Source organism: Convolutriloba macropyga, chromosome 7, assembly GCF_964194025.1.
Source record: "Convolutriloba macropyga chromosome 7, txConMacr16.3, whole genome shotgun sequence".
NCBI lineage: Eukaryota > Metazoa > Xenacoelomorpha > Acoela > Convolutidae > Convolutriloba > Convolutriloba macropyga.
Window position 1 is genome coordinate 70112432 of NC_134474.1, and position 27157 is coordinate 70139588.

General features: G+C 34.8%; 2 protein-coding genes across 6 annotated transcripts in view; both read right to left on the reverse strand.

The window, feature by feature from the left end:
• Positions 1 to 12799, reverse strand: part of LOC142343286 (ral GTPase-activating protein subunit alpha-1-like) — an 80903-nt gene extending 68104 nt beyond the window's left edge. For all 5 annotated transcript variants that reach the window (XM_075395089.1, XM_075395087.1, XM_075395093.1 and 2 more), the window contains exons 1-5: positions 12510 to 12799; positions 10195 to 10302; positions 7743 to 7810; positions 4870 to 4927; positions 4175 to 4378 (exon numbers count right to left, since the gene is read on the reverse strand). In XM_075395089.1, coding sequence (XP_075251204.1) covers positions 4175 to 4378; positions 4870 to 4927; positions 7743 to 7810; positions 10195 to 10302; positions 12510 to 12624 — 553 coding nt within the window. In that variant the 5' untranslated portion in view covers positions 12625 to 12799. The remainder of the gene's footprint in view (positions 1 to 4174; positions 4379 to 4869; positions 4928 to 7742; positions 7811 to 10194; positions 10303 to 12509) is intronic.
• Positions 12800 to 23255: 10456 nt separating this feature from the next.
• LOC142343289 (mitogen-activated protein kinase pmk-1-like) overlaps positions 23256 to 27157 on the reverse strand; it is a 137687-nt gene continuing 133785 nt past the window's right edge. The window contains exons 8-9 of the mRNA XM_075395096.1: positions 24965 to 25043; positions 23256 to 24493 (exon numbers count right to left, since the gene is read on the reverse strand). Of these exons, the coding sequence (XP_075251211.1) occupies positions 24273 to 24493; positions 24965 to 25043 (300 nt within the window). The 3' untranslated portion in view covers positions 23256 to 24272. The remainder of the gene's footprint in view (positions 24494 to 24964; positions 25044 to 27157) is intronic.

Consider the following 27157-nt stretch of genomic DNA (forward strand, 5'->3'; position numbering starts at 1 on the left):
CCCGACTTTCTCTATACCCCAACTTTCTCCCTCATTTTAGCAATTTCCCGGTAGAAGCAAAATCGAACATAATTGTTCCGACCCCACTTGTGGGGGAAGGAACTATATACTCAAATGGGTTTTTTTTTTTTTTGTTCAGTGAATTTTGGCCGATCGATATATTCGTCGTAGAGAAATGTGAGTGGTATCATTAAAAAGCTGGTCCAGCGTAGAATTCAAAAGTAAAAAGATTTTTTTGAATTTCGTTTTTTTCGAGGAGTTATCGAGGATTGAAGTTTTGTGTGAACAATGGGATCTTTAGCATGATTGTTCACTTTTAGTACAATTTTCTTCAAACTAAGATCTTTTTTACGAAAACATTAATTCAAATTTCTATAAAAAGAATAAATTTTGAGTTCGTAAAAGTTGAATGCAAGGCGATAGAAAGACTAGTTCTGGTCTCATAGGGAAGTTCACTATCAAAAAAAAATCGAACTCTAATTGAGAGCCCTTTTTTTAATAAAACTTTTCTCTTTTTTGCTTTTTTAAGTCACCTAGAGACAAGTCACATTTTATATCGACGTTCTATTAATGACAAAACTCCTTTATAGTCGAATGAAGCGCAATGAACAAAAAACGTCGTTTTCAAGGAATTGCTCATGTTTTTTTTTGGCTTCGATTCTGAGTTTTCGTAATTTTGAATGAAATTTTGAATTTCTTTTTGAAGTTTTACTATTTTTTTGGAGTCCTATGGTAGGGATTCATTGACTAACAGTGCAATATGTTCCATAATGAGCATTAAGTGAACATGTCTATTTCATTGAGGGGGCGGCTAATGGCTGTTAAGACTTAAAAAATAATTTTTCGAATTTTTTTTTGAATATTAAAGAATCATAATCTTATTATAGTGAATTGTAAGTCAGTCCAGGGTTGAGAGCACCCTCTTCCTTCCTTCTGCAACCAAAATTAAACTGGTTAGCGGTTTTATCTTCTATCTATGGGTTATATGACTTCAATGACAAAAAATTTCAATTTTTTAAAATTTTTTTTGGATTTTTACGTATTATTGGTTACTTTTGAAATCTTATCACATTATCCAAATATTGACAGTTCCCATTAGCTTAAAAACGATGTTCTGTGGATGACCAATAAAAATTTTAAACAAAAATTTATGGTTTAAATGGCTTCGACACGTTCTTCTTGCACTTTTCTACTGATTTTTTGGTTTTCTCCTGTTTTTTTTTGTTGTTTTAATAGTCATTATACTTACTGTGATCTCATAATGAATACCTATGCATGACAAACATAAATGTACTGCCACCGGGGCATCTTTGAGCGTTTTTATTGACTTCCGTTGAAAGCTATTGAATTTAATGTCTGTTAAAACAAAAATCATTTTTCGAAAATTTTATTTGAACAATAACAATTCCTAAATTTTTCTTGAACTGTTAGTGAGTTTCAGTATTGACTGGACCCACTTGCTTTTTACTGCGACTAAAAATATTCTGCTTAGCTGTTTTATCTTCTAGCTATTGGTTATATGACTTCAATGACAAAGATTTCAATTTTTTTAAATTTTTTTTTTGGATTTTTTGAATTATTGGTCACTTTTGAACTCTTTATCACATTATCCAAAGATTATTGTAATCCAATTGGCTTAGAGAGGACGTTCAGTGGATCACAGAGAAAGTTTTCAGAGAATAGCTAATGGTTTAATTGTCTTCGACACTTTCTTCTCGCATTTTTCTACTGAATTTTAGTTTTTGCTGTTTTTGTTATTGTTTTCTGTCATAAGACTTATTGTGATGTCTTTTTAACTATCTATGCATGACAGACATCATTTTCCTCCCTATGGGTTATATCTGAGCATCGTCATTGAGCTCCGATGAAAGATTGAGTTTACTGGCTGTTAAGGGTTTAAAAATAATTTTTCGAAACTTTTTTGAAATTCAACCATTCCTAATTTTTTTTCGTGAATACTCTTGGTCATTGTTGGTTCTAACAGAATCTATTTCCGTTCTACTATAGCCAAAATTAATCTGGTTAGCGGTTTTATCTTCTACCTATTAGTTTTAAAACATCAATGCCACGAGAATTCATATTTTTTTTGGGTACTTTATTTTGTTTTTCGATCCTTTTGAAATCTTATCACATCATCTTACTGCTGAGAGTCCCTATTGGTTTAGGGAAGAAGTTCAACGGATCATAAATAAAGTTTTCAGGGAAGAGCTTATGATTTGAGTTGCTTCGACATTTTCTTCAGGCACTTTTCTACTGGATTTGTGGTTTTTGCCTCTCTCTGTTGTTGTTTTCATAGTCATTAACTTGTTGTAAGGTCTTATTGATGAAATACGATGGGCAAAAAAACTTATTGTCCCCTCGAGGCATCATTTATTGTATATACTGGCTTCCGTTGAAGGCTAATGAATTTAATGGCGTTGATAATACGTGTTTTCCCGCAATTTTCGTGCGTCTAATGTATTTGTTTATATTTGTTGATTTTTTGAAATTATATTGATAAAAAAGGTTTTCCCATTGCTCCTGAAAAATTAATTTAAAATTGAAGAGTGTTTAGTGAAAAGTTCATTTTTTTAATGCCTTCGACCCTTTTGTCGCTCAATTTTTTTTCCTGAATTCGCTGTTTTTGTTCTTTAGGTAGCCGTAAATTGCTCACAGATCTCATAGGCTTGTAATTGAGGACTGAATGAATGATGTTGCTCGAAACATTCAGTATATAGCGAATAGGTTCCTTTCGTCAAATTTAACTTCTATTCATCAATCAGATGTCCCATCGAATTTCGTGTATTTCAAGAAATAACATATATATTGATATTATGTGCCACTGTTGTTTCGTTTTTCTGAACGTTTATTGAATGGCCATTTTTTGCGTTTCTTTTTCTCTTCCTTCAGAACAATCGCGTAATAACAGATCCCAATGGTTTTTAAATGTGGCCCAAGTAAACTTATTTAATCTTTCAGTATAAATCCTTCAACTGAAATAGCAGAAATAACAACTGAATTAAAAATACATATTCAGATGATAGCTATTGATTTTAATGGTAGCAAAGGTTTGTGTTTTCGCAAATCGTTTGTAATTTTTTGAGTTTCTCTTTAGTTTGTTTCTATGGCATAGTCTGACCACAGACGGGTGCTTTTGGTTTTGTAATGACTTTTTAGTAATTTATCAAGGATTTTTTTATTAAAAACCAATGTTTTTTAAGATTTTTGAATTTTCTTGGTGCAAAAAATGTTGATTAATTTTTAAGTTTCGCCTCACTGTTCGTTCTTTTTGTCGGCTTGTTACCTAGTCTCGTTAAGAAAACTTTTCATCTGCTGTATAGTTAGTAAAAGGTAAACTTGTGTAGTTAAGGTTTTATCTGACTGCATTTTGACGTTGTTACCAGGTGCTTTTAAATTTAGATATTCATTTTTTGCCGCCAAAATTTTGTTGGTGCTATTTTTTTTCTAGTCTCTTCAATGTCAGGTCACGTTGGTGCTGTAATGAAGCATGGCATTAGTAATTCAATTAGTAGCTAGAATGTGTAACGATTGTTTTAAACTCAAACATCTATTTTTGTTATCTCTTGATTTGGTTGACATTTTAGTCAAAAATGTAGATGAGCTCGGTTCGGAACATCATGTGCGAACGCACATTAACGAGCCGCCTTGTTTATTTAAATATCTCAACCAATCACTCGGAGACTATTTTCTGCTATTAAGAGGGTGTTCGAAACAACATTTTTGTATTCTTTTTCTGGTTCTCGTTTGAGATGTCTTCGAATAAAAATTATTGCAGAAAAAACTCGCGCTGTACGAGAAGTAAGGCTTCATATAGTCACCTTTCAGCAGCCCATTTTCGATCCATGCAACTATGTTTATTGTTCCATACGCGATTTAAAACTTGTTTTTGTGATATTAATTTTCTGTGTCATAGAGGCCAAACGAGTTATTTGGAGGCCAAATTCTGTGAGCCTTTCTGAGGGTAAATATTTTCATCCCAGCTAGGACAACAGATTTCGAATCGGGAACTTGATGAAAAAATATACACCAAGTTTCAATCACATTTTAACCACTACTCAATCAATGGTTCATATAAAATTCGATGGTATAATAAAATTGGTGAAACCATACTTCCAATAGCGGTGTGCCGAGCTTATTTTTGAGACACAAATATGGATGGAATTTTCAATTTTACCTAAGCTAGTCCTGGATGTCCTATTCGGGTCAGAGGGTGTGAGTTTGGTCTGGTCCAGTCCGGGCACCAGAGTGGAAAAGAGGAACACCATGTCAGCCGGAGCTTTGTCTCTCACAACTTGGAACCAAGCTAGGAAGAGACGAATTCCCACGTATCTATATCGTGTACAGCACTCGGGGGTCACCAGTCGTTTCAAAAAAGCACCTGAAATTGCAATTCAAAAGTACGTTGATTACTTCCCTCAAGTACACATTATAGATATGTTGTCATTGAACAGTATTGAACAGGTGGTAGATCACAACCGATGCGGGCGAAACTAATGAAATCTTCTAATACACACCCATAATTGATTGAATAGTGAAATTGAAAAGCCCCGCATAAAAAAGCCTGCTGCATACAAGAGTAAGTTAACATTTGGTATAAAAACACGACTAAACGGGCTTTAAAAATTTGAGAGACAGCTCAATAGAAGGTGATTCTAATTATCGTGAATAAAATTACAAAAGTTTAGGCTATAAAATACAAAAGTATTGGGCAAATTGAAAGAGAAGATCGCTCTGATCTCGTTATTTGTCCACGTTGCTTGTTTATTTACATCTATTCAACAACGAAATTAATTCTTTTTTCTTTCTTTCTTTCTATATAACAAGTAGTTATGAGACAGAGTGACAGGTCAGGTCATCAGATCAACTTACTGATGCTGTTGCAGTGCCATCCAGAAGCCAACTTCTCCGGCATCAAATGTATCAATTTCTAAACAGAGAAAACGGGACTCCTATCTAGCAAACCGATAAATTTAGTTCTCGAAACGTTCACACCACAATCAACCAATCGAACCTTTAAATCGAGATTAACTGAATCCGATATTTTAACAATTACTATAACAATGATATAGACAGCAAAACAGGATAGGAAAATTTCAAAATCATGAAATTGAGCAAAAAAAATTGCGTTTTTATAATACTGAAAAAAACAGTAACTTTTTACAGTGAGGTATATCAGGTCCAGGCAGTCGGAACTAGAACATTTTTTCTTGCAATTATGCGACAATAATGGCAATTCATAAAACAAACTCAAAAAAATTACTAAAGAGGAGCGCAACAAATGAACACATTAGTGTTGTAGTTTTAGGAAGAGTTCAGCCATTGATTTTTAAGGTCAGTTCTTTTTCCTTATATCTCTCGACACAATAAAGTGAGCGCCAATTTTCTTTAATCTAAGTTACTCTTTCAAAAAACCTGAAATCAGAAAAACTATTCTCGATCCGTCGATAACTGAGGACAGTTGGCTAGGAACTGCTTAAAGTGGAAACTGAGAAGAAAAGGCATACCCTACTTTTGGAAATCAATTTCACGGGGAAATAGAAAAATGAGGAAACTTTGGCGAGTTGACAATTGTTTCTTCGTTACGATATGACAAAACATTTGGTCCTTATAGGCCTGAAAAGGAGCAAAACCGAGAACCAAAAACCGAAACTTCGCTTCGCAGCCCTCAAAGGTTTTTGAATGCATTCCCATAAGGAACGACTTGCTCTCGAAGGACAGGAAAGTGTTGGATTTGCATGTTGCTAGCGTAAAACTAGGAAAGTCAGCAACATGCTGCAGGAGGCAAAAAAGTAGCTCTATCAAAACGGTCAGTGAAAAAATCTATCGTGCTTTACCTGTTTTTCTCGCTGCCGTTGACGAAAAGTCAAATAAATCAAGCAAAGAAGTTCCAGAACGAAAACAGTTAAAAACGGTGTACAATTTTTGTCATAGACATACACAGGTCTAAAATAATATTTCCAGATCTGCTCAACAGCAATTCATGAAATTTATGTACAAATATCTAAGCTTGTCTCATACCCCTATAAAATCCGAGCTGTACTCTTTGTACCATTGATAAAAACTTACAAAAATTTATGTTTATTTACATACATTTAAATTTATCTATGATGAATTGTGTTCCAAAATTTTCGAATGAGTAACCAACAAATTTTTTCATGTAATAGACTTCCAGTTTGCTATGGAGAAGGGCCGGCCTCATTTTATCATTCCGCCGTTTCGAAAGAACTCAAGAAACGGCCTACAATGGTTATGCAGCAGTGTTTTTGGGATGGTCGAAGTTTCGTCCAAGCCTACCAAAAATCTAACTGCACTTCAAACCATGCATCTTCTGTCATACGTACAATCAGTCAACAAAGACTGTGCCATACGCCAACTTATTAGAGTATGCGACTCTCTTGGCAAACATGCGTGATCAAATTCATCACAGTGATTCGCGCAAGTTTATTGTATGTAAACACGAAGACTATGTGTACCACAGACCCAAAAAGATCTAGAAGAAACACAATGCCTTCGGCCTGTTCCAGTTTGTCCTGATTCCGGTCCAGCAAAAGAATACTCTAGAACAAATTGCCAAAAAGGATCAAACAACAATTTTGCATAAGAAAGACACAATATGACTACAATAATTGCTCGATGGCAATTTATAACTAATGCCAAACACAATAAACATTAGCCCTATTTTTGAGAAGACATAATGTAACACAGACAACCAAAGGAACTCTTCAAGTAGTTTTTTTTCAAGAGTTAAGGCGTTTGTATTAACCAAGAGCGCTAGTCAATTTCTAGAACATAACCCGCCTATCGTCGGAAGAATTGTTCTCCAACTAGTGGGAGCTCAAATCTGTGACAGACTGCTTGAGTCTTGGGGAGCTAACAAAATTCACAAGGGGCTGCTAAAAAATGACGTCATTACAGATTATTATGTAAGTATAAACACTAATAAAACTTGATATAAAAAAGTGACACCAATTTCGGCGCACCTTTGGTTTGACTCCTAGCAGTAAACTGTCGTCACTAGAATTCAGGTGCTTAAAATTGTGTATAAGATAAATTTAGCTCACACAAAACGAAGTTAAGGGCGTAAAATACTCGAAGTCAAAACGGTCAAGCAAAAATTTTGCATAAAAAGGTTGGCTTCGGTAGTTGCCAGCTGGGGCTTAGGGATGCTATCATTAGGGGGGATGAACGGAGTGAAGGGGGGGGGGGGGTCAACAGATGGCGAGGTAGGGTTTTAGGAATGGGAGGGTTGCACGAGAGGGGGTTCCAAATCGCTAGAGGGAGGAGGGTTGACGGGGGAGTGTTGGGGGGGGGGGGGGGGGGTGGATTGAAAGGGGGGACTGAGGGGGGGGGGGGGAGTAAGGCTCTAAGAGAGCTGCTCCGCCACTTAATGTCCTCTGAGTTTTACCAGTTTATTCCATTTTTTGGGGACGAATATTTAAAAGGTCAAGCAAAAAATTGCATGAAAAGACCACATGACTAATATAATTGCTACAGACTTCATTTGAGAGTAACTAATTAACATTCAGCACTTATTAACGAGGAACAATAAGGCTTTTTATTTTCTGCAAAACAGCTATTGGTCTGGCAACTTTTTACGGTCCTAAATAACATCCTATCATTACATTTATTGATATGTTTAGATGATGGTAGTTGCCGCTACCGCCAAACCTGTCATGTATTTCATGTAGGTCAAAACATCATTACTTACCATATTAATATCGAGGGCAAATTAGATCACTGACCTCAATAACAAAGAGAAGGGTGTCTACGTCGTCCTTCACATCTTTCGAGAGTGCCTTATTTCCCAGGTCTAAACATAAACATGTCAATGAATAGAGACAATTACTTACATAGAGCACTATATATTTGAGTAACAAAAGCGATAATAGAAAGGACGCAATTTGAGTGCTATTTGTCCTTGCGGAAAAGATGTAAATTGAAAAAATGTCAATATAACCAGAACAAACTCTGGAACTGTGTCCTTATCCGGCCGAACAAATTATTATCAGTAAAAAACCAAGCAGTTTGTTCCAATCAGTGAAAAATTACGAAAAACCACACATGTTTATGAAACAACCAGTTTATGCGCAAGGGGAAAACATACCCGGCAGATTGCCGAAAAATAGCCGCCGTCGATTCCAATAAGCATGATTGGGATTGAACGAATAGAATATATTGAAAAAAAAAAGATTTTTGTACAAAAATATTTTTTAAGTCCGATTTATTTTGATGGCATTTCGTAGTTGAACACACTTCTGTTTCTTAGAGAGAGGCTACAGGGGCTACTATCAACACCAATAAGCATTAGAGGTGGTAACTAAGACTTATAGTAACGACGTTCAAATAGCGGGCATCTAAAATTGGGCTTTATGGGTTTATCTCGTTTCTATTTCTCACTTCAATTTTTTATACCGACTCTGTTCATTTTGAATTGCTTTGCTTAGCAACTGATGTTCAAATTCACTTTTAGCAGAATGAGAGAAGAGAGAAACTAGCCTAGAGAAGTCAAAAGATTTCACGCAAAATGTCGAAAAGGCGGCAAAATGGTAAAGCGAAAAAAAGTTTGACGAAGTAAAAAAAAAAACATAGCCGGAAGAATTCCGGAAACGACTCGAAGTAGAAATCTGACTATTCTCACTAATCAGATGCATCACCAGCATATTACCAATCGACAGACATTGTAACCAATTCACAAATAAAAGACTGGAGAAGTGGAAACTTGACAAAGAAAAGCAAAAAAATAATATTCTCTAAAAATCCAAACAAAATTCTCTACAAAAAGATAACATGCAGCTTCCCATCCATAACTCATAGAAATCAATTAGTTACATATTTGGCTTGATCAATCGCCCACCTAACACTTGCAGAGAAACGTTGAACAACAAACTAAAAAAGACTAAGAAAAACTCTTTAACGAATTAGGGTTTTGTATAATTTGTTTAAATGAAAACTGCCCTGCTAAGCCTTCAAGTGCAAATTCATAGAATCAACACCTACAAAAATGCTCCTTATTGAGAAAAAGTTACAAACAAAAAAACATTAAATTGGAAGATATAGGCAAAAAAAACTTAAAAAAAGACAAAAAGTGGCCAAAATTTGTTCTGATTTACTCAATTTTCTTTGACAAAAACAACTCAAAACTATTATCAATCAAAATGAGAGACATCCAAAAGAGCTACAACAACTGAATTCCACTAGAAAACTCCCCAAATGCTATCAAAGGTTGCGGAAGAATAGAAACGACATTTAAAACCAAATTGAACAAAAAAAAACGAGAAAAAGCAAGGTGTTTTTTTAAATTTTACAAGAAAAAATAAAGCCAAATAAAGTTACTTTGAGCAAATAGAGCAAAGAATTGCTCAAGAAATAATGGGCAAGTCATAACAAGCTAAAAAAATTGTCTACGATTGAAAAAACGAAAAAAAGCAAAAAAAATAAAAAAAGTGGTTAAAAAATTCTCTATTTTTCTGTCATTTTTCTTCAGAAAAAAATGTTTTATACCAACAAAATTGTAATCAATTTATATCCTTGATATTCTTTGAGTAACGAGCTTCTATGCAAATTTCACTTAAAGCAGTAAAACAAAACAAAAGGCCAAAATACATTAAATTTCGTCGAAAAATCAGCAAAACTGATCAAAAACCTCCAAATTTGCATAAAACTCCAATTAACTACTTGAAACCTTCAATTCCTTTCAGAACGAGCCCAAATCCAATACAATATCATAATCAGACCTCATAAACAAGAAAAATTGCAAAAAACTGCTTTTAAAAGCCGCACGTGAACACACATCAATTTCTCGCTCTCTCAAAAACAGCGGTATGAACAAAAAACCACTCTTTTCGCTCCGCTCTTCACTTTTGTTCAGCAACCAATTCACTCCAAATTTTTTCACGCGTTTCATTTCCCGCTTAAAAATTCACTCCAATAAAATTGATTAAAAAAAGGACTTCTCCAATACTCCTCTTCCAGTCGTAAAAATACGAGCGCAATAATAGCCGGCTGAGAAGATGAGGGCGGCTATTAAACAGCTCGATAATTCCTCAATTGAACACAATTCACGTGAAATAATTTTAATCAAATTTTAAATCAGTATAATTAATCCGTTAAGCGCATCCGTTAAGAGATCAGATTACGTGCATATTTCCTCTAGAGCCATTATATTTTCATATTTTTAATCAGTAATTGACTTACTTTTGATGGCTGGGTCTACATGTAGGGTGTAGAAGTCGTACCAGACGTAGAAGTAGGCATAGTTGTTCTCACACAGATACCTCTTCATCTCATCAGCCACGAGACTCTCTGCAAACAAACAAACAAATAGTTGATTGTATTTTGAATTAGCTGCTGAAAGAATTATGAGTTTCATTCCGGAAATCTTTTCGTGATTTTATAAAAGAGATAGGAACTATCCAAAATCGAATGCACACGTAAAAAATTTTCCGACAGTTAAAAACCGTCAAAAAATAAGGCCAAAAAGGCTGAAAATTTGACAAGAAAACTACAACTGCCACTCAGCAAAAATCTGTCACAAACTAAAAAATCCGCTGAGAATTAAAATTTCTCATAAGAATTTTTTTTACCAAATTTGGGTTAGAGGTCTCATCATAAGTATACAGAGATGCATATATTTTTTAAACATCCGCAAAAAATCATCCGTGCAGGATCCTACAATTGGTGGTCTCAATTGAGATCTCTCAAATATATAACATTTATCTTAGGCTCACGCGAACCATTCAAACTTATGATTGCATAAAACCAGCTCAAGAACTGCCAGCAGAAAAGTTAACGAAATATAAACTGTTGTTTTAAATTTAAACAAAACTAGACTTTGTGTAGTACAGAATGTTCCAGAATACGAGCAAATTTGTCAAAAACTTTGCATTGCTTTGAGACGAAAAACTTTTTGACCACCAATTTTCCGACGCTCAAATTGAAGCACTGAGTTGCAACCTTGAGTACAAGATTTTCCTAAGCAATTTTCCGTAGCAACCTTGAGTACAAATTTTGAAGTTTTGAAAAAAGAACAATGCAGAACACTTACATTGATAGATTTACCTGAATAAATTTTTAGTTACAAAAAAAAACAAAGCAAAAATTGGAGTCTATTACTATGTCAAATTTGTCTTTCTGGTAAGAAGTTTATTTCGAGTTATTTTTAATTCATGAGTTCTATAACAGCACAATTCTGAATTTTGAACAACTCAAAGCAAACAAAATATATTAATCTTTCTTATCAAAATTTAAGTTACAAATCAAATTTATTTTTCTAAGTAAAAAAACTGACGTTTCTAAACACTATATATCAATAAAATTTCCCCCCTTTTTTCAAACCATTTCTTCCCATGTTGTTACGAAGTTTCCATATATGATCAATTAAATTAACGGTCAAATGGAGCCCTTAATAGCTTGGAACACATCGTTTTGGAAGACATCGTTCGGCCGGAAAATTTCCACATTAAAAAATTTAACTTTTCTTCTTATCTGAAAAAAAAACATTGAAATCACTCCTATAGAATCTATGTGAAATCGGATATGAGGTGTTCTTATCGATATAAGACAAACTCGATAGCGAGAGCATAAAAATCAACTAGTGAACAGAAAAAAAATTGAGAACTTTTCAATTCTTCCTCAAGCAATTTTTTTTCTTGTTAGCTTTTTGATTATTGCTTAAAGAAATACTTCCCTTATTTTAATTTAAAAACCTCTTAAAATATGACGTATGGACAAAAGGCAGGCTTGAAATGAACAACGGGGTACAAATTTAGCATAAATGCTAGCAGTAAACGCAGATTTTTTGCTTGATCTTTCTTAAATCGAAAAAGTACAATTATCTTCCGATACTTTCTCTGTTGAATCAAATAGTCCGAAACACAGAGAGAGAGAGAAACTATTTTGCACACAATAAAGTTTTGTTCAAGAAGACTGCGAAACCATCAAAAAGATGAACAAAATATTTCAAGTTGAATTCGTTCTTTCCTCGTTCTCTAGAAAGTCATTTTCTAGTTTTCGTGTACATCAGGAATATCGCATTTGTTCAATTGGTTTAGATTTCAGGCAACTAAACCCCCAGAAACCAAATCAAAGGCACTGCAGTTTACGAACAATAGAAAATAGAAACAACAGTTTACGCGATCAAAGAAAATAGAAACTAAAATTTTTCCTTTTATAAATGTTCACCAGATTTTTGAACTCCAAAAAAATTTAAACTTTAGAAACTTAGAATAATAAAAGAGGGAAGAGAAAGAGCACGTAAAAAGTTTGAAAAAATGTTTTTATTTTCTGTTTTTTTTTGTCTTCTGAATATTGTATTCTGGATATTGTATTGACACTTTTAGCACAATTAAAACAATTTAATACCCCCCCCCCCCTCCCAAAGCTTTATTTTTTTCCTTTCCCTTCAAATTTTTTATTAACAAAAATTTATCTTTATTTTAACTCTTAATAAGTTGCACAGATAATGCAGTGTGCAGTGTATCACAACTGATTCTATGAGTTGATTAAATTACCCAGGCATGTTTTGAGTGCCTTGACTCTGCTGTGGACAGTTGAGGAGTCGAGTATCTTTGCGAGTGCTTTCTCCTTCTCCTTCTTGCTCTTCAGCTGCAACGGACCAGACACCATTTCTGATCTCTGCTGTACTTGATTCGGGGAAATGCAATGTCGTCCTAGTTCTTCGCTATGAAAGATTCGGCAAAGCCACACGATCAACGCTTTTCAGACAAGATGAACGTCTGGAAATAATCTTTCAATATCATTAGATCAATCTGAAAGTTTCAGCGCAGAGATCAAGTTTTCAACTTTATGATGCATGTACAAAAGGACTTTACAATGGCAAGAGACACGCATACAATAAGCCTATTCAAATTTATCATTTTTGGCTTTAAAAATATGCCAAAACAGTGCCAACTCTTCAAAACAGCAATTAAAGACGCTACTGAAACGTTGGCAAGCCACTCAGTGACGCATTGAGTTTACTTTATCTGAAATTATGAATTTCACTCGATCGGAAAAATCAAATTCGATTTTTGCGCGACCAAAGATCCCTTGCTACAATTTAGCTTGACAAAAATTTCCTATTAGCAGTTTTTTAATATATTTACTCTGCGGAACAACTCTTCGACCCAAGAAAACAGAACACAATTGCGTGGAGTCAATAATCAAATCATGTCAAAGTCAGGTCAAGCAAAAGGCTTTTCTTCAGACTTCTCTAGCCTCATCATAGGATTCTCGGCATTGAGTGTAATTAAGGGATAGTTTACAATATTTTACTTGCGAGGATGCGAGACATGTTTTTCGCCAAAACAGATGATGATTCGACATGTTGGCAACGAGACATTCGAAGTTGGCAGAAGTACGCGCGCAAGGGAACTCTACCTGGGGGACAGTTGATCAAGTTAACCAATCAGAAATTCGCCTAAAATCGGCATCTTTTGAGACATTTTGGAATCTGTAAATCAAATTTATGTTGAATTGCATGTTGCAACAATGCAAGGCGATTGTGGAATTTAAAATGCATCTTTTTTGTGCAAAAAAAACAATCTTGCCATATTCCATTACCAAGCCGTCAGATGTAATTAAAAAGAACGCTCGCGCAAGACTGTTTCAGCACTTGTCTCAATTTTGAATTTTGACAAGAATTCGTCTTTCATCTGTGCGAAAAAGCTCTTTTGACTATCAGTTCTGCAAAGCGCAAATTAAAGCAATCGTTCTGGAAGAACCTTGAGTGCGACTCTGTTTGATAACAAAGCTGAAAAATTATTCATATTGATCTAATTTCTTTATGCATATATCAAATATTGTTAAATAATTTGCAACATTTTACTGCTTTTCACGAAAACTGAAAGAGCGATCAACCGCAAAAAACTTAAGCTTGAGCAATCACAGACACCAAGTTACAAGAAAAATTGCGGCTACCACTGCACGGCAGACACGACAAACAGTTAATTGGATAAGATCTTGTGAATGGGCTTAAGAATTCAAACAAAAATCTTTAAATCATATTGATAAATTTTTCAATGTTTTATATTTGTTTAATTTAAGATACGCCATACTGATAAAATCTTCACAATCCATTCAACTCAAGATCCAGCTGGGAAAATTTCTCGAACATAATAAGGCCGAATAACAAGAAGCCGTTGAAAGTTGAGTTGATTATTAAGTCAATTTTTATATTTTTTGGAGAGAAATTCAATTTAAATTTAATTTGTGTCCAGTTATCAGACAATTTTATCTTACAATTAACATCAAACCAATCAAAAGCTGCCGTTGAAGTATAAGAATTAACTCAAAAATTAGATTCTGATTTTTGATGATTCAATCGATTAAGGAACAATTGGAGAACTGTTCCTTCTGGATGTTTTTTTGTGAAGAATGACGTTTTTTAATGTGAATAAACGTAAAATCGAGGCGTCAGGGTCGGAAGTTATAGCGTACAGTTGCCGAAGAAAATTATAAAAAAAGTAAAAGAACAACTCTATCTTCTTTACATTTGTCGTTGATTAAGATTAATAAGCAATGGAGGCCATTAGGGAATTGAGTTTTGAAAGTCTTTTGAACCACCAGAAATGCGACAAAATATTTTTTTAATTCTTCTCAATCCTTTTCTTTTCTTGAGTTCCCCATTTTCATTTAATTATGTGACTTCCTGTTGAACCATATCAATAAAGAAATAGAAAACATGAATTTAACTTTAGCGCACGTTGCCCAAGATATTTACGAAACAAATTTAAAATAATTTTGGTCTATTTCTTAATTAAAAGAAGTAAAATTATTAAAGCTCCTATACTTCTTCTGTTCTGTCAAAGTCTGTGATAAAAAAAAAACATTTCAGACGGAAATTTTTTGTTCAAGAAGTCGGAGAAAACAGCCAAATTATGAACGTTTGGTTTGTTTGGTATGAACAGTCAAATTTGTATGGTCGTCAATTCATTTTCTAAAAAAATTGCCTCCCATAAAATTCTTGAAGATCATGAGTACAACAGTTGCTCATTTGACTACGTTTTCTTTATAAAAACCAAATATATAGTCTCATTTTAGGGCAAAAAAGGAAGTTTTTTTCAATAGTTGTTTTAAACTTAAGATTTCGTTAAAAAGGAAACGTTCTTAATTGCAAAATTTAAAATATACAATTGATGGACAGGAAACAACTCTTAGTTTTTTTCTATTACGTATATTTTAATGACAATTTATTATGAAATTTTGCTTTTTTTCAACAAACTTGTCTTATTGCATTAAAAAAGAGCTGCCCTACTGCCAGAATATATTTTCAACAGCTTCATTGATCAGCAATTTTAGAGTAATGAAAAAAGAGACTAAAATAAAGGTTTGCTTATTTATCAACTGCTGAGATTGCTAAATTATTGTGCTCTATTATCTACCCTCCAAAATCAATTAAGCAAATGAAAGAAACTCAGTCCACTCAGAGTGCAAAATAGCGTCACTCACTCAAATTAGTGGAAACTTCGTGAATGATTGAACAGAAAGGAGGTTTGAACTGATCGAGACGTCAATTGGTAGTAACAACATAAATTTTAACAACAAAAAAAACGATGGCCGGAAGATTTCTGGTGTAAGGTCAAAAATGATGCAAGAGCACAACTTCGTGCTCAAAGAGGTTTACCAGACCACACAAACTCAAAAAAAACAAAAACCAAAAGTTTTAAATAATATGCAATAAAAACTAAAATTTCTAGTTTGTCCCATTTTTGGCAAATTACACATCGTCAATTGAAAACCCAATCATCAAGAAACTGCAAAATTTGTGCTTAAAAACTGTTAGTGACCAAAGTGACCTTTTTACCTTAAATTCAGGCCTTCGGAGACAGACACTTCCGGACCGTTTATGCTTGGAGGATTACTAAAGCCGACTCAGGGACTCGAATGAAACTGCATCTCCACCGGCTTCAACTAAGTATCCGTTTTGGAAAATCTGCAAAAAAATTTTTTGTTCAAGAAGTCGGAGAAAACAGCCAAATTATGAACGTTTGGTTTGTTTGGTATGAACAGTCAAATTTGTATGGTCGTCTGTTCATTTTCTAAAAAAATTGCCTCCCATAAAATTCTTGAAGATCATGAGTACAACAGCTGCTCATTTGACTACGTTTTCTTTATAAAAACCAAATATATAGTCTCATTTTAGGGCAAAGAGGAAGTTTTTTTCAATAGTTGTTTTAAACTTAAGATTTCGTTAAAATGGAAACGTTCTTAATTGCAAAATTTAAAATATACAATTGATGGACAGGAAACAACTCTTAGTTTTTTTTCTATTACGTGTATTTTAATGACAATTTATTATGAAATTTTGCTTTTTTTCAACAAACTTGTCTTATTGCAGTAAAAATGAGCTGCCGTACTGCCAGAATATATTTTCAACAGCTTCATTGATCAGCAGTTTTCGAGTAATGAAAAAAGAGACTAAAATAAAGGTTTGCTTATTTATCAACTGCTGAGATTGCTAAATTATTGTGCTCTATTATCTACCCTCCAAAATCAATTGTGCAAATGAAAGAAACTCAGTCCACTCAGAGTGCAAAACAGCGTCACTCACTCAAATTAGTGGAAACTTCGTGAATGATTGAACAGAAAGGAGGTTTGAACTGATCGAGACGTTAATTGGTGGTAACAACATAAATCTTGACAACAACAAAAAAAACGATGGCCGAAAGATTTCTGGTGTAAGGTCAAAATTGATATAAGAGCACAACTTCGTGCTCAAAGAGGTTTACCAGACCACACAAACTCAAAAAAAAACAAACAAAACCAAAAGTTTTAAATAATATGCAATAAAAACTAAAAGTTCTAGTTTGTCCAATTTTTGGCAAATTACACATCGTCAATTGAAAACCCAATCATCAAGAAACTGCAAAATTTGTGCTTAAAAACTGTTAGTGACCAAAGTGACCTTTTTACCTTAAATTCAGGCCTTCGGAGACAGACACTTCCGGACCGTTTATGCTTGGACGATTACTAAAGCCGACTAAGGGAATCGAATGAAACTGGATCTCCACCGGCTTCAACTAAGTATCCGTTTGGAAAATCTGCAAAAAAATTTGTAATCACATCTTACAAACAAACAGAGCACCAGTACTTTCCAAATTCTTTGGATTGTTGGAAACCTAGAGAAGGCCAATAAGAGATCGCAGCTAAACACAATTGGTAAAATTTTATTAGAATGATTTAATACCCCCCCCCCCCCCCCTCAAACTCTCCATCTTTTTTTCTTATCATGTTTTTTTCGGACTTTTTTAAACAGCTCCCTTTTATCCACATGAGCTAAAAATTGTAGTTTTAAATAAACAGTAGCCTCGAATCAAAATCAAAAATAGCCCCAAAGCGCTGTAAAATAACGTTATTTTTTCTATACGGTAATTAAACAAAGAGTGAAAATTTGACTGCAGAAAACAGCAGGCCTCGCATATATAATATTCCGCCATTTTGAAAAATGTCGGAACAATGAAGAGCAATGAAAAGATCTTAGCTTTATTCAGTTTTTGGTTATGATCTTTTCACTCGATTTAGGAAACTTATTCAATTGACCCAAATAAATGAACGTTCCTCGATCCGCGCAACTTTTAATCTATTTCAAACTGTTGAGCAACCTCTGCCAAATTTAAGATTCAAAAACTGAAAATCTGTGTGGTCTTAAGAAAACGCAAGAAGTTCGAAACATATCACTGAATTTTTTGAATTCTTTAAGCGTTGAAATTTTGCAGGTCTTCAACGAACACTGCGGAGTCAAGTCTTCTCTGTTTTTTAATGCGAACACTGAACACCCAACTCGCATTAGATGTTCTGCCCTCAGGCTCGTACTTAGATTTTCAGGCTCGTACTTTAATGCCAAACGAGGATAGGAAAGTTAGATTCGATTTTCTGCTAGTACGGTCATACTAATTCTCAAAAGCCGCAGTGCGTCAACAAAATAGATAATAAAATGTCTAAGCTATGAAACACATTCACTTCACAACTATTTTGAGTACCTTTTTGTTACAAAATGGCATTAATCAGCAACCGCAATTGAGCTCAACCAACATTAATTTCCAATGAGCGCGACTATGATGCCAGAGATATAAAAAACAGTCTACAAAGTTAAAGGAACGGACATCATAACTGATACGTACAGATTGGCCCAAAAGGCACTAAGTATATGTTAGAACAAAGGTGTCCTTTTTTTTCACCCCTATTCTTTTAACCACCGATATTTTAACCCCGATTTTTTAACCCCTACATCATTTAACCCCTCAATTATTTAACCCCTATATTGTTTCACCCCGATTTTAAGCTTCCTATAATTGAGGATAATTAAGCCTCAATTAATTCTATTTTAATTAATGGAGATTAAAATCGGGGTGAAATAACTGAGTTGTGAACATACTTTTCACACCTCAATCATTTCACCCCGATTTTAATCTGTAAATTCATGGATCATAATTGTCAGGGACATAGAGCTAACGACACAATAGTTTAATGCAAAACTATAACAATTAGCGAATTAGTTATCTCAACTAATCCTTAATGGGGCAATTAAAAGCAATTGAAAAGTGGATGGAGCTCAAGAACATTTCTTGTTTTATTGCATTTTGAATTCAGCACAACAAAGAAATATTGGTTGTAGAAGGCCATGAGTTTTATGTTAAAAGATTAAATAAGTTTACCACTGCCTGGAATTGCTCAAAATATCAAAGTTACAAGTGCCGCGTTTCCGCTTTAACACAAGATGACTAACTTATTCGCGTGAACGGTGAGCACAATCATAGTGCTTCGATTGGAAAGCCGGCCACACGAAAAGTTATAAAAGAGATTAAAGCCCTGAGTGAAAACTTAACACCCGCAGCAGCCGTCGCTTCCGCAATTTTACCAGTAACTGACGTTCTTTCGACCCAGTATGCGTTGCCGTCAAAACCAAATTTAACATAAACCTCGCAGCGCTTGAGAAGGGTTATACAAACAGTGTCAATTCATGAGCCATCGGACCAGCATTTTGATATACCTGATAAGTTTCAAGAGTTTTTGCGGTATGACAGCGGAAAAGATGACCACGAGCATATTTTAGTTTTTGGTGATCCCTATGTGACATCGGTTCTCGAAAGCTCCAAGTTTTGGCTTGGGGATGGAAAGTTTAAACTATCGCCCAAAACTTCTATCAAATATACACCCTTCATGTATATGTTCTCGGTATTGCCCCTGCTTGTTTATATGCCCTCCTTCCCAACAAAACCGAAACGTACAGCCGATTACTTGATGCCTTAGACACCTTTGCCCCAGATTGTAAGCCGGATAAGGTTCTGAGGGATTTTGAAATTGTCCCTATTAATGCCTTTCAAAAACATCATCCAGCTTCAATGTTGTCAGGCTGTTATTTCCATTTAACTCAAAATTTTGTTAGAAAAATTGGAGAACTTGGATTAAAAAAACTGGTGTCAGAAAATCATGAAGTGGCCCTGGCGCTTAAAATGATCCCTGCTCTAGCTTTCGAAAAAAATGAGCAAATAGAAAAATCTTTTGAATTGATTGTCGAGGAAATAACAAATGTGGCGGATCAACAGAATTTAGATAGCTTCGTTATTGAGAAAATCGATGAGCTTTGTTTATATTTCCAAACAAATTATATCAAGTGTCCATTATTTAACCGTCCTGCCACATTCCCCCCACAAATATGGAATCAAAGAGACGCAGCCAATGAGGGAATTACCAGAACAACCAATTCTGTTGAGGGCTGGCATTATGGGATACAAGCCTTATTCAGCGGATCCCATCCCGGAATTTGGAAACTTTTGACTAATTTACAAAAAGACGCTGCGGTGCAAAAAATAAACTTTTTGAATGCCTCATCCGGTCACAAATTCCCAAAGAAGAAGAAGTATGCGAATTTGAAAGAGAAAGTGCAAAACTTGATGCAAATTTACAGGGATGAAACTGATATTCATTTTTTCAGGGCTATTGCCAGTTTGACTTAGTTGTGTATTTATTGTGTATTTTATTGTGTTTGTTTTTGTGTTAATTTAAATTCGAAATCCATCTTAATATTTTTGAGTTGGCGCCCTCCTTGCGTCCTCACGGAGTTACGTCGAAGCCTCATATCGTGACTCATTAGGGAATTTGATCCCGGGCGTTAACACTATGATGGGACCCCTAATTGGGAACACAGTTTTGCAACATTTAGATATGAAGCTTGCACAGCGCAGCTGCTAGCAAAAATATCAATCTGGATTTCATTGGAAATTCTGTTAAATACACGGTTGAATTTTGTTTTGAATTGCTATTTTATGCCTGCTCAGAAAGTAGGTTTTAAAATTTAGCTTACATCCTTTCATTTGAAAAGTACCGGTTCTTCCGTCTTCTAGACTAGGACAGTTTTTGAACTTTTTTGATTCAAATCAAAGTGCAACATAAAAGAGGTCAGAGTTGTCAAGTGTTCTTTTTCGATCAAAGGCGTTGTTCTAAAAAGCAGTCTCGTCATTATTCTTTGATTTGAAACAAACGCAAGCTGTTTAATGCCGCACTCTTGAACGTCAGTAGTTTTGTGTTATTTAAGTCCTTTGAACTTTAGCTTTGCTAATTGTTCTTTTGGATGCCGAAATAGATAAAAGATTTCAGTGTTAAACCGATTTCGGGGTGAATAAATTGCGGGGTAAAATGACTGAGGGGTGATTATATACGGGGTTAAATTATAGGGGGTTAAATAAATCGGGGTGAAAAGAAGTAGAACCAGAACAAAATCTAAGTCGCCCAATGGGGGACTTAGTGCCCTGAAACGAGATCACTTGTGCCCCAGTGCTGGGCCCGAGGTCCCAGGAGTATCTAGATATTTTGTAACGTATTTAGAAGGTTATGAAGTTCATTTGAAATTGAAGTTAAGAGCACAATTTTGAAAAGATTAGTGAAAGACAATTAGCGAAACAGCTGATTATTTATAGCGGTTTGACTCAAGTGTCAAAATTAAGATTTCTAACAGTCTAATTTTTTTTGCCCTAAACTTAGTTTCCTAATTTAGGACACTAAGTTTAGGGCAAAAAATAGACTTTTACTTATTTAATTCTGAATTCAATCTTTGAAATTACGCTCTGTGCCTCGCAGTTTCAGTGAACAATGAAATTGTACCCTGGGGTCTCTAATTATTGTTGTAAACAGTGATTGAGATCAAGCATTTTATACCAGAAGTGAGCACTTGGGTTTTCAATCAGAATTTAGTGTTCCCAAAAATTATTTCTCTCTGAACTCTCTGTAATATTACTCTTCGAAACCAAGGGAAATCTGACAAGGCAGTCGCAATGCAATTGAAAACGCTTGCAAGCTTTACTTACTTTTATTGGACATCTTAAAAAACGTCCCAGCTTTTTAAAAGCATTAATATCTATCCTTAAAACTTAAAAATCCTTCCGTTAGAGTAAAATCTGGTCTCATCATAGTTTATAGAAAAAAGAAGCAGCAACCTACAAAACTAACAAGTTACACTCCAAGGAACAAAGCAAAATAAATGATAAGGCTCTCGAACAAAACCTATAAAGCTGCAAACTAACGAACGAAACTTTTTGATCCCGAAAGCGAAGTCAAACAATAGACCAATAGTTATTCAAGTTAAAAATAATGCATAAGTATATCCGCACAGATAAACTGAGAACAATTTCAGATAATTTTTACAGAATTAAGAAGAATTTTCAGAGCATGATCAACTCCCAATTTGAACTTCGTTTTCTTTTCAAAAAAATATAACCAAATTTGGAGAAAGTATTCGTTGGATCGGATTGGGTTATCAGGGTGATGCCTGAAAGCTGCAGTAAAAAATCTGTAAAAAAATATTCCTCTTCTTTAGAATTGATTTAGAAAAAAAATCAATTTCTGTAAGCTTAAAACACAAGGAAGCAAATACAACTGAGATCGGATAAATTGTATAGAAAAATAATAATTGGAGCGCATATCAATTAAGTTTATCACAAGCCTCAGAACAAATTCAAATCTGATGAACCAAAAGTTCGGTTTGCAAAAATTACTCGGATTGACTTCAAATTGGTTTGAAAAAAAACTTCATATTAAAGCTAATACAGCCCTGCTCAAAGGTTTCGCCAAGATAACGCAATTGTAGGCTTTAAAATATTAGTTTCCGTTTTCAAAAATATAATGTGTAAGGAGCTTCGAATATATGAGCAATGGGTAGCTTGACTCAAACCCAATAATAAACGCCAACTCTCACTAATCTTTAAGAAATCTTAAAATCCATGTACTCAACTTTTAGCGAATTCAGATCTGTTATTTTGCCTCAGAGAGCCATATATCAAGTGAATATGCCTTTCCCAAAAATCATTCATTGCTACATAACCAATTATCACAAGTTAAAAATGTCAAGTTTCATTTTAAAAAATGCACCCACATACGAACTCAGCGTAAAGGACGCGTCGCGCTCAGCAACCGCAAATATCCTTGACTTCTTTTTCTAAAAACAACGTCAAACAAAGCCAAAACTCTTACATCACTTAACTCTCTGCCATGATGAGGCGGCGAAGAAGAAACTCATGGTCTATTTGCCACAAAATAATCGAATTAAATGCATTCTCTGTAAATTTCCGAAAACCTTAAACTGCTTTGTCTTTACAGTCTTCACACTGCAAAAATTGTACCTTCAAAGTAATATTTAATTTGCTTAGGTCTGGATACGCTGAATAGTTTCTTAAAATATTGTTAATATGTCAAAAAGTAACTTTACATGGTACGATATAAAAACTACCTCCAGCGAATCTTGCACATAATGTGATCCTCCATTATATAGCCAATTAATACGAGATATAATATCACGTTTCTTTGATAATTATGACACAAATAAGCTTTATCGATGGGTTAAATAACGTCGAATATCCCTGAAACCTACTTTTTTTGAAGATCAATGCTTTCTTGCTTAGACAAAATTCTTAAGATCTCAGCCATGGCGAGAAACGCAGAAAAACATGGGACTAATTACGGGAGATAAACGCATGTCAGAAAAATTTTTATCGCTTTCTTTGACAGTCTTCACAACTGAGATAAATTAACTTGAGAAGTAATTCCCCTTTTCAAATTTTTATGACTTTGAGAACACTTAATCAGTTTTGAGATTAAGTCATTATGGGACTTAACTTTTAATGTTACAGAATATTTTCAGCGCAGTTCTTCGCAAATATGAAGTTTTCAAATATGCTGCCTCAAAACTAAAGTTTTTCTTTATTTCCCAAAAAAATCGCCCAGGACAATCGTGAACACGAAATTTCCATTGGTAACAAAAGGCAACGTATATGAAGAATTTGATTATAATTATTAATGTGAACCAACATTTGCATTATCATGCGAAATCAATATTTCCACTACTTGTAAGAATTTTATCATAACAAATTTATTAATCAGCAGCGACAACAAACTAAAACATTCGCGGAAACAACTTAGTTATACAATAAGTAGCAAATAACTTCATACAACTATTTATTTGGCCATAGGAATGAATCGCACATTTTCTATTAAACAAATTTGGGAAAAAATTATGACATCAAATGATTAACATGTACAATGCTACAAGAAGTGAAAATTTACAGAAGGAATTCTGCACATTGTAAGAGAGAGATCATTAAATAAGGGAAACAAAAATTGATTTTATGTAGCTAAAATATCGGTCGCAACTGACCCTGTGGGAAAGAGAAGTAATTTAGACAGTCCCCAAACACAAGGTTCACAGTCCTGTTATTAAGCTTTCTCTGCTTAGACTAGTCGAAAAGTTGAGGTCGAAATTGAGTGAAGAAATAAAATATTCGAAGTCGGAAGTATTGCTTTCGATTCAGTAGTCATTGAGTCGTCGTTATCAAGTCCTCGGGAATCTGTTAACGTGCAGCTACACCAACTTCGAATTGATTGGATCTCTGCCTCATGCTATCACAATACATCATGCCCTGTTTCTATCGATGATGAAGCAATAATACGCGGTTTGTCGTCAAAACTGATGATCGCAAAGTTCTCTATAGCTACTAGCGTCGGACCATCGCAACACTACGCAAACTAGCCATGACCTCATCAGTCGAAAATATTTGATGAAGCATACTTGAATCTCCTGAATAGGCAGGTGACAATAAAATCCCAAATCGGGTGCCTTCGGTTTCGGATTTTACGTCTTTCAGTGTATCTAATTCAACTCCACGACCTTTCATTTTCCAACTTTTTGAATAATTTCTCCCAAAATTTCTCACTAAGGAAAGCTGTGTGCAAACTATTAGCGTTAATGAGAGAAATATTGACAGGACTGAATATTGGCAACGATACTATAAGGTCTGGAATGCCTGTAGATCCTTCCATATGAGGTCTTTGTACTGGTCTACAGTGAGGTTTTTGCCCTCAAAATCTGAGCAGTGAAAGGGTGCATCACAGGATGGCTCGTCTGTCTCGTCGTGGAGTGACTCGAAGTAGGGATGTTTGAGACAGTCTTGGACTGAGATGCGTTGGCTAGGGTTAATCACCAGCATCCTCTTTAGAAGATCCAGTGCTAAAATACAGTGAAGTGCAACTTGTCTATGTTGCTATTTTGCTTTTTCTCAGCGCCGTAATACACAATAGCAGTAGCATTAAAATCTAACTTAATCGTAATTGATTTTGAAAATAATTGTATGAAATAATTGGATTTATTCTGTCCCACCCCCAGCTTAGTGAGCATAAATCTAAAAACGCCTGCTTTAGTGGTAAACGAGGACTGCTGCATGCCCGAAAAATTTGCTCTCGCGTAACAGCTGTCTTCACATTCACTACACCTAACCCCAAAGCCATCTTTTGTCAGAACAACAAAAGCAACGACAGCACCAAAACTGAGACATGGTCTAGAGTGAGTTTATGACGGCATTAAATTTTCAATGCTTTGATCAGAGGAAAAAGGTTCAGGTTTGGAAAAATACTTGACAATGAAGGAAACATCATTTTATATAATTGTCAGCAGACTTGCAAAGTGAAATTTATCACTAACCGAGCTTGTCCTGGACATGTGCGAAGTGCTGGTCGAAGTTGGATTGAACATCGTCCATCCTCACCAAATACTCTTTTATCTAAAAAAGAATAATGTTGCAACAGCCAATTTTGTTAGCTCTTACAAATTTTTGAAAAAGTTCTAGCCGCCTATAAAAAGGAACCGCCAGGCCGGAATTATTAAACTCCGATTTTTCTATTTATAATTCAGAGAAAATATCACTAAAATCATTGCAAATTCCTTGTGGAATATAATTATTAGTTACATTCATATTCTAATTCAAATTCTATTTTTCCTGGGTTATAGGAGGAATTGACGCTTTATTTTAATATTTCAGAAATCCCGGTTAATACGCTGCACAAAGAGCGTATTAAAATCAAAGCAGCACATTAGACAATTCTGTTATTTTTATTCGTTAATCCATTAAATGCTTTGAGCTCCTTTGGCCGACATGATAATTTTTCTTTAAAACAGTACTAAAACCGATAGCTTTTAAGAGCGAATTCCAGAACTTTGCATCTTAACATTACCAATTATAATTCAATATTTTGAAAAAAAACTGTAAAGATAAAAAAATTATTTATGCAAAAATTTTAAAACCCTTGTTTCGCTATCAGATTTCTGGTCGCAGGAGCATAGAAAAATTTCAAATTCCAAAAAAAATGAGAAATTTACGACGAAAAAAGAATATATGCCGCACATTTTGAGGAGAGAAACTCAAATCTTCAACTCGAAAAATTTCTGGGCGTCACAAAAGTAATAATAATGAAAATTCTCCAAAACAAAAGTTAATTTTCAAGAAAAACACCCCTTCCTAAAAAGAAATTGTACTTCAGTCAGACACAACGCTCTTCAAACAAATTAAGGCATTAGTGAAATTTAATTGCAGTCAATTTCTAAAGGCTCATGATGTAAAGTTAAAAATTGTAACAAAAATAAACTGAAAACTAGCAGTGAATCATAAATGCAGTAAAACAGCTTAAAATTCCAGAGACTACAAGAGCAGCTCTGTGAACAACCAAAGCTCATTGCAAAAAATGAAATGAACGCAGTTTTTATGAATTCAAAGACTCCTTGATGTACTTTTTCTGGTTTCAACCAGAAACCATACATACTGCGCAGAAATCGAATTACCTCAAAACTGCTGTCGTTTAACTCTATTGACACCTAATTGACTCTAACCCAATATACCCGTAGCTCACAATTGGAGAATGACAATAGCAAATGATTTTGAGAGTCTACCAAGACTTTTGCAATTAGAAACAAACAAACGACTAAACGTCCGAAGAATTGCTCTCGAACGACTATTGGGAGCTCTAATCAATTGCAGCCTGCTTCAGTCGGGGGAACCTAAATGGGACTAAGAAGTTCAATAGTGGGCTATAAATAACCACATTAGAGGTTAACATATACAACTATTAATATTTAAAGTAACAAATGGCACCAGTTTCGGCGCACTTTTCATTTGACTTTTAGCATTTAATTGTCGCTAATTGAATTCAGCTGCTTGAAATTGTGATTGAGAGAATTTTAGATTATGTAAAACGCAAAACGTCAAGGACGTAAAAGTCACTCGAAAAGTCAAAATTTTCAAGCAAAAATTTTGCATAAAAAAGGCCCACGTTAACAAAAATTGCTATGAACTTCGTTCAAGAGCAATTAAAAACAAAACAAATTGACAGACAGGAATTCCATTAAGCTAAAAAACTGCAAACATAACCGACTAAAGCCGGACAAGTACCGGCGAGCGGGGGTGGGGTGGGTTGGTGTCAAGCGATGGAGGGGTTAGGGCTGAACCAGAGGGGGTTGAGGGTTGATGGGGGTGCCGGGGGGGGGGGGGGGGGTGGGGTGGGGGGTGACTGCGGGTAGACTGAGGTGGGTAAAATTTATGAAGATTCAAGATTGTGAATCAACCTTCACACCATGGAATTGACTCCTCAAAACAGTTATGCGAAATTAATAAATAGTTAGTGTCTAGTAAGCTAAAAAGCTCTAAGGTCGGTTAATGCCCTCCGGGCGCTACCTCTTTATCCCGTTTTCGAGGACGAAAAGACAAAAGGACCAGACAAAAAAATGCATACACCACAGTCTAGCAAAAAATTGCATAAACAAGATCACAGGGCTAATATAATAGCCCCAAACTTTGTTTGAGAGCATGTAATTCTCTTCCTTGTTCAAAAAATGTTAAAATTG